We start from the raw sequence: 13868 nt of genomic DNA, 5'->3' as shown, positions 1-13868 counted from the left end.
CTCTCTCTGGAGAGAAATATGAGTTGGGTTGATGGCCATCGAGAACAGACCAATCTTTGGCAAGTGGTCCCTGTGCATAGGACTGCACTCAGCTAAAAACCTGCTGGGCAGGACAGTGCCAGCGCCTGGTGCCGCTTGAGCCACACACTCTGTTAGGAGAATTGGGTTTGGGGTTTCTATGGGGGTGTGGATGTTGGGGAGCCATTGCCTTCATGACCTCTTTCCATGCGAGTTGGCACCAAGTCTGAGGACACAGAAGCTGATCCTGCCTGTTCCATGAGGACAAAGGACCTGTCTGTATCACCAACCCTGTTATGGGGTGGGAGGGCACATGGCATTCTGACTGGCACTCTTTCCTATGCAAGGTTCAGCTGAGCTAGGCAAGGTCCTCCACCCGGCAGAGCACACTGCCTGGCTGCAGATCGGCTGAGCTGCGGCCCACACGTAACGTACCTCAGGGAGATCGAGGTCCTCTCTGCTCCCTTGGCAAGGCAGAGTGCCGTGATGGGGAGGAGATAACGTGACTAGGCAAGGCACCCAGTAGGTGCTGCACCCAGGCTAGATCAGCACCGAGGTGAATCTGACCACACTTGCTAGGCGGGGCAGAACAAAGCCTGAGGACACGCCTGTGTTCCCACCCAGGTGCCTCCAGGCCGTTCCCTCCTCCCGGAGGCCTGACCTTCTCCTGCTGGTTCCTGATCAGCCATCATGGAGCTGCCACTGAGGGCCACCCGCTGCGCTTCCTGACCCTGGTGCGCCACCTGGCCAGGACCGAGCAGCCCTATGTCTGCTTCTCCGTCAGCCTCTGCCCAGATGACCTCTCCTTGGTTGTTTCTACAGAAGAGAAGGAGTTTCAGCCTCTGGGTAAGGTGCTGGAATCCAAAGCCAGTTTCATCCACATGTGGGGGAAATGGGGCTAAGTCAGAGGCTGTCAACACAGGTGTGGTTTGAAGCCTGGTGACCTCCTGTTTCTCCTCATCCTTTGAAATTACTCCCTGGGTTCCACACCTGGTGAAAGGTCTACAATATTTGTGGTGGTTCACTGTGACCTGGGCTCCGGGCTTGTAACTGTCAGGCAAATGAGGCCCCAGCCCTTGACACAGCTTTAGAGGTGATGCTCAGTAGCTTTCCAGAAGCTTCGCCCCGGCAGAACAGTCACAATGGGGCCTGGGGCTTTGCCTCGCTGGGAGACAGGCTGTATCCTCTCCTGAGCAAGGTTTGTGAAGAACACATACAGTTTAGATGGAGCCAAAGCGGTTACAGACATGCCCTCATATGCTCAACCCCAAACCCAGAAGGCTGGCCCAGGCTTGGCATGGTGCCCAGGGCAGCCCCTCCTTTGACAGTGCTAGAGGCTGGCCCTGGCTCTGCCCTTTTGAGTCCAGCATTGTTCTCCAGGCTCATTTTCCTGAGATGCTCAAGTCCAGTGGATTCTAGCCACTTGTTCTTCTCCTGTGTCCTGAGAGCGTCACTGTTTCATAGGGAAAAACAGTGGGAGGCTCTGTAACACAGTGGGAGTGGCTGCCACCCTTGTACACAGCACAGCTGCCTATCCAACCCCCTGGGACTTGGCCCTCAGTGGCGTCCCTGTGGAGGCAGTCTATCTTGGGGTAGACCTGAAGCCTGGTTTCTGGTTTTGAATCCTGGCTGCATGACCTTGGGCAAGTCACCCAACCTCTCTGTGCCTCAGGTTGGAAAACTGGGCATGTGACAGCACCTACCTCACAGGGCTGCTGTGGACACGACCTGAGTTGATATTTGTAACATGCTTAAAACTTGCCCAAAGGAAGAGCTCAAAGAATGATTGCTGCTGCTAGCGTCATGTTTCATGAGAGGAGGGGCTCAGGGCTCCATAGTACAAGGCCCACAGTGGTTGATGTCTCTCTACCCTCCCTGTTCTCCTGGGTTGCTGCAGTGTGGCACCACATGTGACACTCAGTGTTTATGCTGTCTTCCAGATGTCATGGAACCTGAGGATGACTCTGAGCCTTCTGCAGGACGCCAGCTTCAGGTCCGGTGTGGCCAGCTCCTGGCTTGTGGTCAGTGGCATCACTTGGCTGTGGTAGTCACCAAGGAAATGAAAAGACATTGTACAGTTTCCACCTGTCTGAATGGACAGGTCATTGGCTCCGCCAAGGTGAGATGGCGCCTCCAAGTTGCGCTTGGCCCGCAACCATACCTCCTGTTATGACCCCGAAGTGGCCTCCATTGCATTCTGTGTTGTGCCATTGTTGTTGTTTGTTTGTTTGTTGCTGGTGGGGTTGGCATCTAATGAAATCCCCCTCGCTGTTCGGGAAACTTGGCTGAGCTCAGACATGAAAAGGACACGTTTAGAAAATGCCCTGAAGGCCACGCAACCAGGGCAGAAGGGAAGATGCACGTCCAGATCTCTAAGAATAGTCATGTTCATGAGGACAGAAAACTCCAGAATAAACAAAGCAAAGCTTCTCATTTTCAGGGGCAAATTCCTCAGGGAGGTCTGGGCAGGGCCTAAAGTATGACTTTTCCAAGAAGTTCCCAGGTGAGGCCAAGATAGCTCATCTTTTCACCCCACGGAGGAGCCGGGCACCAGCATGTGCAGACACCATCACATGTCACCAGATTTAGAGCAAGAACCAAGAGGAAGGTAACGGAATGCGAATGCATAGCTGGAGTGGCAATCTCACGACTGTCACTTAGAGACACCTCAGGTACAAGAGGAAGCTGGAAGAAGATGGAGCTGGCAGGAGCCAGCAGCCATTGTCTGGGAGGAGAGGGCCTGGAAGGCCACAGAGGGCAGGTACAGCTGGATTTTCACACAGGGTCCAGGGGAGCAACCCAACCTGGCCACATTTTAGAATCACCTGCAAAGGTTTTTAAAAGTTCTCTTGCACAGGCTGTACCCAGAGCAATTGTCAGAATCTCTGTGGGTCAGGTAATTTGACAATTTACTAATATTTATAAAATTTTCTAGGTGATTCTAATATGCAGCCAGAATGGAGAACCTTACATACACAGGGTTTCTTGATTCCCACTAAATGCCGTACTATTCCCCCACCCGCGACCCTGCTCAATTATGACTACCAATAACGTCTCCAGACGTTGCCAGGTATCCAGTGGAGGCAAAGTTGTTCCAGGTTAAGAGTCATTAGGTTAGAACAACCTAAATTCTGTGGGACACCTATAGGTGAATTTGATACCATCTTCTGGTGGAGTTCTGTTATCAAAAAAATGGCAGTGGTGACCAGAAAGATTTTTTTTTTCTTTGAGACAGAATTTTGATCTTGTCACGAAGGCTAGTGCAATGGTGTGATCTTGGCTTACTGCAACCGTTGCCTCCCGGGTTTAAGTGATTCTCCTGCATCAGCCTCCTGAGTAGCTGTGATTACAGGTGCCTACCACCATGCCCAGCAAATTTTTGTATTTTAAGTAGAGACAGCATTGCACCATGTTGGCCAGGCTGATCTCTGACTCCTGGCCTTAGGCGATCTGCATGCCTCGGCCTCCCAAAGTGCTGGAATTGCAGGTATGGGCCACCATGCCTGGCCAACCAGAAAGAGTTTGATAGGAGCATTGAAAAAACAGGTCCTCCAAAACATAGTTAACTTTCTCTCCAATTATTAGCAGTCTCAGTCCTTCCTCCTTTCATTTCTCTCTTTTTTTTTCTCATTAAATATTTCTTGAGCATCTATTATATATTAGCTAATGTTTTAGGTGCTAAGAATTATTTATGCCTATAAGCCAAAGACCTCCAGGAACATACATATACCATAAAATAAAAATTAGATTTAAGCTGCCTATAGCGAGAGAGTCTCTACCCCACGGGTAGTAAGGAGTTAGTAGTGACTTGTTACAGAATCTGGGCTTATTTTAGGTGATTTTTAAGTGGGTTTAAAGAAGTGGAGGTCCATCTGTTCTGAATTGGGTGCTGTTGGAAAGAGGTGCAATTTGGTGACTGTGAATGCTAATAACTTTTATCCAGAAGTAGAGACACTGAGCAGGGCTGGACTCGTCATTGGAGAGGAAGCAGAAGTCCCTCACATTAGTTGGGATAGGAGGTGTGGTGTCTTTATCGTTGCAATACTTTTGTTTTTAATCTGTTCAGGCTTGATTACCAAGTGCACTTGTTCTTGTCTTCTTTCACAGAATGTGTTGATATTCTGTGAAATACTTCATATACCTTGAGGCACGTCTTACTGACATTTGTACCTTCCTTGAACTTGGCATAGGGGCTGACACACAGTGAGCATGCAATAAACACTTGATGAACTGAATTGAATGTACAGCCACAGGAAGATCAGGACTGGTTGGGTGAATCTGTACAGGCAATAACATCCTCCCTGTGGGACCTGCTGAACCCAGGGCCATCAGCAGGGAGGTCGGGAGTGGTGTGTTGCTAAAGACCGACAGAGTCTGCTTTCTAAAATAATCTCAACCAGTTGGGTCAGGACCAGCAAATGAAGCTCAACTGGGATAAACATAAAGGCTCATGTTTGGATGCAAACATCTGTTGGGCAAGAGTAAGATGTGAGAACTTCAGCTTAGTTTGACTAGCTTAACAGCCCTTCTCAAAATGCTGAGCCTTTGATTTTATTGCCGAAGGAAACTTAGATAAATTTGGAAAGATACGAGCATTTTAACAGCTTGAATTGGGCAAAATGATTTGGGAACGATCTGAGACATTAGACATTTCATAGTCAACCTGAATGGTGCAGTGAGCATACACTGGGAATTTGGGAAGAGAGGGGCAAAGTGGATTGGAGGGGTGGGTGGTGCTTCAGTGTGGGAGAGAGAGGAGGACTCTGCCTGTGAGCACAGAGAGAAGAAGGCACAGAAGACCATACTCCTGGCAAGGTTTGGTGGTTGAACAATTGATTTGTTTTTATTTGAAAATCTCATGTAATTGGTAGGGTGAAAGAGAGTATTTCTGAAATTATGTAAACTCTTATTTAGAAAAATACAGTCATCCCTCGGTTTCCTCAGGGGGTTGGCTCTAGGACCCCTCCTGGACACGAAACTGTGTAGATACCAAAGTCCCTTAAATAAAGTGGTGTAGTATTTGCAAATAAACAATACATACCCTTCTGCATGCTTAACTAAGCTCTAGATGATTCATAATACCTAATACAATGTTAATGCTACATAAATAGTTGTCATACTATATTTTTAATTTATATGATTTTTTTGTTGTAGTACTGTTTTTACTGTTATTTTTCCTGAATATTTTTGATCCAAAGTTAGTTGAATCTGAGGATATGGAAAGCCCAGATATGTAGGGCCAAACCCAACTGTACATATTTATAAACACTTAATATATACAGTGATTTTATAGCAATAAGAATAATACAAATGCATTTTGAAATAGCTCAGAAATAGAGAAGATTAGCTACCCTCCTGCTACTTTATCATATTTTGTAGGTTCAGTTTTATTCCTTTAAAAAAATAGTGTGATCTCACCATATAGAAAATCTCAAATACTGCTTAGTTCATTTAACCTCTCATTTCACCTAACACTTGGGCTATATGGGATAGCTTATTTCTCCTAGGCTACAAACCTAGACAGCATATTGCTATACTGAATACTGTAGGCAACTGTAACACAGTGGTGAGTATTTGTGTCCATAACACTCTAAACATAGAAAAAGTACAGTACAAATATGATATTATTATCTTATGGACCACCATTGCATACGTGCTCGGGTCACTGACTGAAACATTGTAATGTGCCCACAGCAATATATGGAAGTATGCTTGGAAATTCATCCAAACTTTTGCCTGTAACCACAGCTCATTCTTTTTTATTTCTGAGCAGTATTTCAAAGTAGGGATGTGCCATAGTTTGTTTAGCCATTTATTGAAGGACATTTAGGATGTTTCCAGGTTTTGGCTATTATAAATAAAGCTTTGTGAGCATTTGTGTACAGGTTTTTGTGTGAATTTAAGTCTTCATTTTTCTGGGATGAATTCCAAGGGTTCAATTGCTGGTTTCTATGGTAATTGAATGTTTAGTTTTATAAGAACCTCCCAAACTATTTTGAGAGTGATTGTATTATTTGACATTTCCACCAACGTGGATGAGTGAGGGTTTTTCTGCACTTAGCACTGTCACTATTCTTATATTAGCTATTGTGATAGTTGTATAGTGATACCTCACTGTGTTTTTAATTTGTATTTCCTTAATGGTTAATGAGGTTGGACATCATCTTTTCTTGTGCTTATTTGCCGTCTGTATATTCTCCTCAGTGATGTCCATCCATATTTTTGCCCATTTTCTAATTGCATTGTTTGTTTGTTTGTGTTTGAGACGTAGTCGCACTCTGTCACCAGGCTGGAGTGCAGTGGCATGATCTCGACTGACTGCAATCTCTGCTTCCTGGGTTCAAGTGATTCTCCTGCCTCAGCCTCCCAAGTAGCTGGGACTACAGGCGTGTGCCATTATACCCAGCTAATTTTTGTATATTTAGTAGAGACAAGTTTCACCATGTTGTCCAGGATGGTCTCGATCTCTTGACCCTGTGATCTGCCCACCTTGGCCTCCCAAAATGCTAGGATTACAGGCATGAGCCACTGCACCCAGCCATATTGTTTGATTTTTAAACTGTTTAGTTTTAAGGATTAAAAAAATATATATATATATACGTGTGTGTGTGTGTGTGTGTGTGTGTGTGTGTGTGTGTATTCTAGATACCAGTCCTTTGTTAGATATACAATTTGATTTGCAAGAATTCCTCCCAGTCTGTAGTGTGTCTTTTAATCCTCCTTCACATGGGTGAAGTTTCTGGTTTTGCTGAAGAATAATTTATTAGTTTTTCCTTATATGGTTCATGCTTTTGGTGTCATTTGAGAATATTTTGCCTAGCCTGAGATCCTGAACATTTTCTCCAATTTTTTCTAAAAGATTTCTAGTTTTACATTTTACACTTGAGTTTGTGATCAATTGTGAATTAATTTTTGTATAAGGTATAAGGCTTAAGTTCATTTCTTTGCCTATGGATGTTCACATGCTCCAGTACAATTTGTTGAAGAGTCTATTATTTCCCAATTGAATTACTTTTGCATCTTTGTCAAAAATTAGGTGAGCATACTTATATAAGTTTGTTTCTGGGTTCTCTGTTCTGTTCCATTGATCTATGTGAGTATCTTTATTCCAATGTCACACTATCTTGATTTCATAGCTATATAATATGTCATCATTAGAGTAGTTCCTCCATCTTAATTTTTCTTTTTCAGAATTGTTTAAGCTATTCTAGGGCCTGTGCCTTCCCATATACATTTTAGAATTAGCTTGTCTATGTCTACAAAAAAAAAAAATCCTTGCTGGAATTCTGTTAGGAATTGCATTATACCCTTTGATCAATTTAAGGAGAAATAAAATCTCTACTGTAGTCTTTTTACCCATGAACCTGGTATGTCTCTCCGTTTATATAGATCTTCTTTGACTTTTTCCATCATCATTTAGGAATTTTCAGTATACAGAACCTGTACATGTCTTACTAAGTATTTCATTTGCTTGTGCATAATTGTAAGTGGTATTGTGTTTAATTTTAGTTTGTTTGTTTATTGTTAGCCTACAAAAATAAAATTTATTTTTGTGTATTGACCGTGTATCCTGTGACCTTGCTGAAATCACTTATTAGTTCTAGAACATTAAAAATAATTCCTTGGAACTTTCTACATGGACATGCCATCTGAAAATAGAAACAGTTTTATTTCTTCCTTTCCAAACTGTATATATGTAATTAATTTTCATGCATAAAATTTTATTCATTTGCTAATACTAGACATTTAGATTCTTAGTAGAACAACTGAGATAAAAAAGTAGACATTTTTGGTGTTTCTTAATACTTTTATCAAATTTATTTTCAAAAGGACAGTGTCAGTTTCTTACTCCACATTTCGTAACTTGTTTTTCTGCATACTTCTCAGATTTGAGAATTATAATTTAATTTTTAAATAAAATCCATTTTTACTTTGAGATGAGAGTAAAATGCATCATGTCATATCACTTCGTATTTACTTGATTAACTCTAAGACCAAACACCACTCACTTTTATCCTTATTATTTTAACAGATGTTGTACATCCAGGCCCTACCAGGGCCTTTCCTTTCTATGGATCCATCCTCATTTGTGGATGTTTATGGATATATTGCTACCCCTCGAGTTTGGAAACAAAAGTCTTCATTAATTTGGCGTCTTGGTCCCACATACCTCTTCGAAGAAGCCATTTCAGTGGAAACTCTGGAAGTTATTAACAAACTTGGCCCAAGATATTGTGGTAACTTTCAAGCTGTGCATGTCCAAGGTATGGAGTGTTTTGATTTACAATGTTCTTGTTGATATTAGTTTTTAAGTGGACATCTGGTTATTTATAGCATATTTGCAAAGAATAAGGTCAGTGTTAAGGTCAGTCATTAGGGAAGACCTCTGTAATTGGATCATTATATATTTACAACCAAGCAGAAAATGTCACAGGAAAGGAAATGACAGTATCTTTAGATTTCAACTCCAAAGCATCTAATGGGGGAGAGGTGAGTTGGGCAATACCATCAGCAAAGAAAGAGAGAAGAGAATGAGATAAATAAGTTACATTGCTTTTAATGAAGAAGCTTTTTAACTAAAGTATACTGGTATCTTCAATTATTAAACAGGCAGACAAAACATCCACATTTTCATTATTGATTGTTGGTTATTCAAGCAGGGAGCATTGCCCTCTGTGCTCTGTCAAGTCAAAGGGGTCAGCTCCCATCTGGAATGAATGATAAATGAATCTATGTACAGCGGCCTGTGTATACTGAAGGACAATTGAGTGCTGTTGAGCATTTCCATCTCCAGGCCCATGATGTCTTTGAATTTCATTTCCTATGGCAAACGGCACTGGCCAGAGCAATGGAACGAGGTCAGGTCTAGAGCCAAAGTCTTACAAATTCTACATTCATGCCACCCTTCTCTACTAGCACATTGGCTCTCATTGATTTAGAGACCAGTATGTTAATTCAAACTGGGATGTTTGCCATGGCCGTGTAGCTCATTGAAAATTAGACATTTCAGCTCAGCCTATTTCAGGTAAGGTTTCTTGTCACTTAACATTTTGGTTTTAGGGAGTGAGGTTATATACTTGATAGGTGCTTTAAGCTCTGGTAGTTTTGTACCTGGAGTGCCTCTATTTTTATGGTAAGACAAATATTAGGAGAGTTCTTCACAGTTTTCTTCTCTTCTTTCTTTCTTTCTTTCTCTATTTCTTTCTCTTTCTCTTTCTTTCTTTCTCTCTTTCTCTCTCTCTCTTTCTTTCTCTCTCTCTCTCTCTCTCTCTCTCTTTCTTTCTTTCTCCCTTTCTTTCCCTCTTCTTTCTCTTTTTTTTCCAGAGTCTCCCTCCTGAGTAGTTGGGATGACAGGCGTGTACCACCACACCAGCTGATTTTTTGTATTTTTAGTGGAGATGAGGTTTCACCATGTTGGCCAGGCTGGTCTCAAACTCCTGACCTCAAGTGATTCACCCACCTCAGCCTCCCAAAGTGCTAGGATTACAGGCGCAAGCCACCATGCCCAACCCATAGTTTTCTGTAAGCATCTGAGAAGAGGGAAAAACAAATCACATGCAAACATATAATGCGCAGAAACATGCAATGTGACAACATACAAACGTCCTCTCATTGATTACTTTGCTGTGTGACAGAGATATTTAATTATTTTATTGTATGAAGATTAATTTCCCGCTCTGTAAAGCGTGACTAGAAACGATTAAAGATGTGTTGTTATAGGGGAGGACCCGGACAGTGAAGCCACGCCCCTTGTTGCAGAAGAAAGGGTTTCTTTTGGACTTCACATAGCCAGCTCCTCTATCACCAGCATAGCGGACATCAGAAATGCCTACAATGAGGTGGACAGTCGCCTGATCGCCAAAGAGGTACATCTTCTAACTTCACGTGCTACTCTCTGTTGGACTCTTGGTTTCATGGCTTGCTTTAGCTTTCAGTGCTTACGTAAACTAATTCGTGTTTGCACATGTATAGATGGTCACACACGTACACGTTTCCCACTTCCCCTAAAATATGCTACACCTCCCCACTCCAAGACTAAGCCTTTTACTGATAATTATTCAGAAGAAATACAATAAATAAAAGAGCAACAACAAATTACATATTTTAAATACCTTTGCAACAATGAGAACTCTATTGAGCTTCCCTTGTTCTGGGTGTTAATGACCCACTAACACTGAAAAATGTTCTTTGAGTTGCTGTGATTTTTTTCATTTTAATTTTTTTATTTTCTTTTAGTGATGGGATCTCTTTGCCCAGGCTGGTCTTGAACACCTGGGCTCAAGTGATCAACCCACTTCAGCCTCCTGAGTAGTTGGGATTATAGATATGAGTCACAGCACCCAGCATTGCTGTGATTAAAACAACAACAAACAAACAAACAAAAACCAGTAAATATTCAAAACAACAAGGAGATATGTTTGTAGATGGGGATGCCATTAGATTTACTTCCAAATTTTTGCATAAAGAACTCTTTTGCTTAGCACTGATGAAATGTTGCTGTTTTGTTTATATTCTCTTCACTGTCATGGACAGCGGGTATCCCCAAAGGATGGGGAGTCCGGAACCAGGTCCTATTGATCATGAAAGTTGTGCCTTAGCAGCAACACGCCACTTTTTGATGCAGGAGGCCAGGATTCCTATCTTCTTGTCCCTTTGAAATCTGTAGCGACTGGGCTCACATAGCCTGAACAACCCTGGACTGAGAAGGTGGCAGCCCTCACCTTGGTAGCAGTGTTCCATCTGAAACTGTCCTTGGGTCCTTCTTGCTCTTCCTAGCACCTCACTGTAAGCATGTGGACACTGGTGGCTCAGACTGTGTAACTGAAGTTGCTCACTTACAATTCAGCCATAGCTTGGGAGGCAGAATGCATGAGCCTGACTTTTGGCTTCAATCCCTGACATTGGTTCAGTTGTTACTCATTCACTGAACATTGCTGATGGAGTATCAGCACTGGGCCAGGCCCAAGAGGGCCTGCCCTCCAGGAGCTCTTGGACAACACTTCTTTTGCAGGAGTTTCTTAGGACTAATAGCTGCTCATTTCTCTAGATGAACATTTCATCCCGTGACAGTGCTGTGCCCGTGTTCTTGCTGAGGAATTGTGCTGGCCACCTGTCAGGGTCTCTGCGGACCATTGGAGCCGTTGCTGTGGGTCAATTTGGTATGTTCAACTGGAAGCTTTGCCACTATTTGGGAAGCAAGGTTTGTGCTGTCACGGCTTGTGCATCCTGGGGTTCTGGAGTGGAGGCAGGATGGAGTGTGCTGAAGAACCAGGGTGGGGAGGACCAGGGTTCAGAGTGAATCCAGTGAAAGAGCTAGCCTCCCAGAAAGCATGAGGGTCTGTTCACCTGACCACATCTGGCAATGAGTAGTGAGCTCAGCTACTAACCAGGCTGCTGTCTATGCACAACAGAAGCCTGTCTAGTAAGCACAGTGGGCCTTTTGAGCAGAAGCACTGGTTGTGGTTGTTTGGGTGAAAACCGCTGGTCACCCTTCAACTGAGCAAGAGCAAGGCAACAAGTTGGTGCAAGTATCCTCCCTAGCAGGATCTAGAGGACAGGCAAGAGCCAGAGGTTGTCAGAGCAATAGGATACTCAGACTCAGGGGTCTGATTCATCCAACACTCTGAAGTGAAGGCACAGGGTGGTAATCTGAAGTACTCTGGGCTGTTGAGTCTTCTGATGGCAAAGAAAGGACTTAGCACAGTATCTCCCAGCCGCCTAAGACTTTCAGAGTCTCCTGCTCTTTCTCCCAGCCTGTCCCAGGTGCACAGGCCCCTCTGGCTGTGGGTGGATGCTGGCACTGGCAGGTCACTGGCACTTGTATGCTGTCAGGGCATTTCCCATCGCAATGAAGCTGTGATGTGTTGATAAAACCCCTGTTTTATGCCACACAGGGGTGAGGGTGTTCCACTCTAGCCCTGCTGCCAGCAGCCTGGACTTCATTGGCGGGCCCGCCATCCTCCTGGGCCTCATCTCCTTAGCAACAGATGACCACACCATGTATGCGGCTGTGAAAGTTCTGCACTCGGTCCTGACCAGTAATGCCATGTGTGACTTCCTGATGCAGCACATTCGTGGGTACCAGGTAATCCCATTTTCCCACCTGGCACTGGGACTCCTGAAAGGGCTGTCATCCCCAGGGAACAGGAGCGTTGCTTGCCCCAGTGGCATTCCCTCCAGGGTGACTTCTGGAGAAAGGGCGCTGAAAGCCCTTGGGTTCTGAGACCAGCATCTTTGCAACAGAGGAGGGGCAGGCAACAGCCAGCCAAGAGCTCTGCTCTGGATGGGGATGCTTACCTAGCTGTGGCTTCTGGCCCTTCTAACTGAGAAATTCACATGTCATTTGCAGTGGTTGCCCCACCTTTTCTGTAGTGTTGTGGCTGAGAGCCCAGGCTGCAGAACAGACTGCCAGAGTTTAAATCCCATCTCTTCTTCTAATTTGCTATTTAACCTTAGATGAGTTACATATCCTCTGCCTCAGTTTCCCCACCTGTAAGATGTGGACTGTAATAGGATTCCAGTGAGGATGAGATGATTTGACACAAGCGAAGAGGTTATAATTATGTCAGGCCCAGAATAAGTGCTGGGTAAATGTTAGTCATTTCTAGTTCTTAACCTCTTTGTGCCTCGATTCCCTCACGTGTAAAGTAGGGCTATGAGAGCACTTGTCTTGCAGGGTTGTGATGACTGAGTTCATGTGTGTTGGGAGCTTAGAGGAGCGCCTGCACAGGGGCCGTGCTCTGCAGGTGCTTACTGTGATTGTCATTGCTACTTATAATTGATCAAGTCAGACGAGATGTGGCTGCTGCCTTTGAGTAACTTCTCACATGGCGGGGAGGCGGCCAGGTAAGGAACTAGGAGGGCAGGGACAAGGTCAGAGTCTGGGCCATGTCACAGGTCTCACAGTCAGTGGAGGCTTCTTCTGGTGTGGACGCTCTGGGTGATTGGGGCAAAGCTTCCTGTGTCTCTGGCTACTGGGTCAAGATCTGAGCAGAAGAAAGCTGTGTGATGGCCTTCGAGGCACTTTCCCTCTCTGCCTGGACTACTGCCACAGCTAGACAGTGACCACTTTCCCCACCTGTCCCTAGTAGCCTACTGATGCTCCACCTAACAGATCTGATGATGCCACTCCTGTGTGTAAAACCTTCAAAGGCATCTGATTACTGATACCATATCCCAAACTCCTTAGACAGGTTTCCAAAGCCATTCAAAACTGCCCACAGACCTTTCTTTCCAGCCCCAACATTTAAGCCTATGCTCTCACCTCCCCAAATCCTGCACCTTCTCGGATCATTAAGCAGCATATGGCTTTGTGTGCCTGTGGCCTCTGCTCAGATCACCTCTCCTTTTCTTCCCCACCAACGCTGGCACACTCCCTCTATCTTTTCAGTTCAAGCTCGAATAGCAAAGGCAGCATTCTCTTCCCCCAGTTGAGCAGGTGGCTGTCTTCTGGACCCCCAGGCACTGTGGGCACACCCCGTTTTAACTGCTCTCCCACCCAAACTGGAATGATCAGTCTGCACATCTCTACTGGAATCTTCTAAAGATCCTAGTATTTTTTTACTCTTTGCTGGTGTATTACTGACACCATGAAGACACTCGGTACATATTTTGGGAATGAGTGAATGAGTATGTCTGAGTTTATGCTAAAACTCAAGAACTGGGGCTCTTGGTACACAGTTTTCCTTTGAATATGCTGTTAAGGGTTAGTAGTAGGATTTATTTCAATACAGCACAAGGATATGTGCTGTGGCTAAGGATTTTAATAATTATTGTGAGCATTTCTAAAAAGGCACACATCATTTTCTTCCCTCATGGGTGTATCTAGAAGGATAAAATAAAACAAGAAC

At 44.2% G+C, this 13868-nt stretch overlaps 1 protein-coding gene across 6 annotated transcripts in view; it reads left to right on the top strand.

Annotated features, from left to right (window-relative positions):
• Positions 1 to 13868, top strand: part of WDFY4 (WDFY family member 4) — a 304899-nt gene that overhangs the window by 95996 nt on the left and 195035 nt on the right. For all 6 annotated transcript variants that reach the window (XM_074382131.1, XM_074382129.1, XM_074382127.1 and 3 more), the window contains 6 exons: positions 643 to 864; positions 1959 to 2137; positions 8051 to 8282; positions 9739 to 9884; positions 11066 to 11177; positions 11913 to 12103. In XM_074382131.1, coding sequence (XP_074238232.1) covers positions 643 to 864; positions 1959 to 2137; positions 8051 to 8282; positions 9739 to 9884; positions 11066 to 11177; positions 11913 to 12103 — 1082 coding nt within the window. The remainder of the gene's footprint in view (positions 1 to 642; positions 865 to 1958; positions 2138 to 8050; positions 8283 to 9738; positions 9885 to 11065; positions 11178 to 11912; positions 12104 to 13868) is intronic.

This window comes from Saimiri boliviensis, chromosome 12 (assembly GCF_048565385.1).
Source record: "Saimiri boliviensis isolate mSaiBol1 chromosome 12, mSaiBol1.pri, whole genome shotgun sequence".
NCBI lineage: Eukaryota > Metazoa > Chordata > Mammalia > Primates > Cebidae > Saimiri > Saimiri boliviensis.
This window is presented reverse-complemented; position numbering and strand designations above follow the sequence as displayed.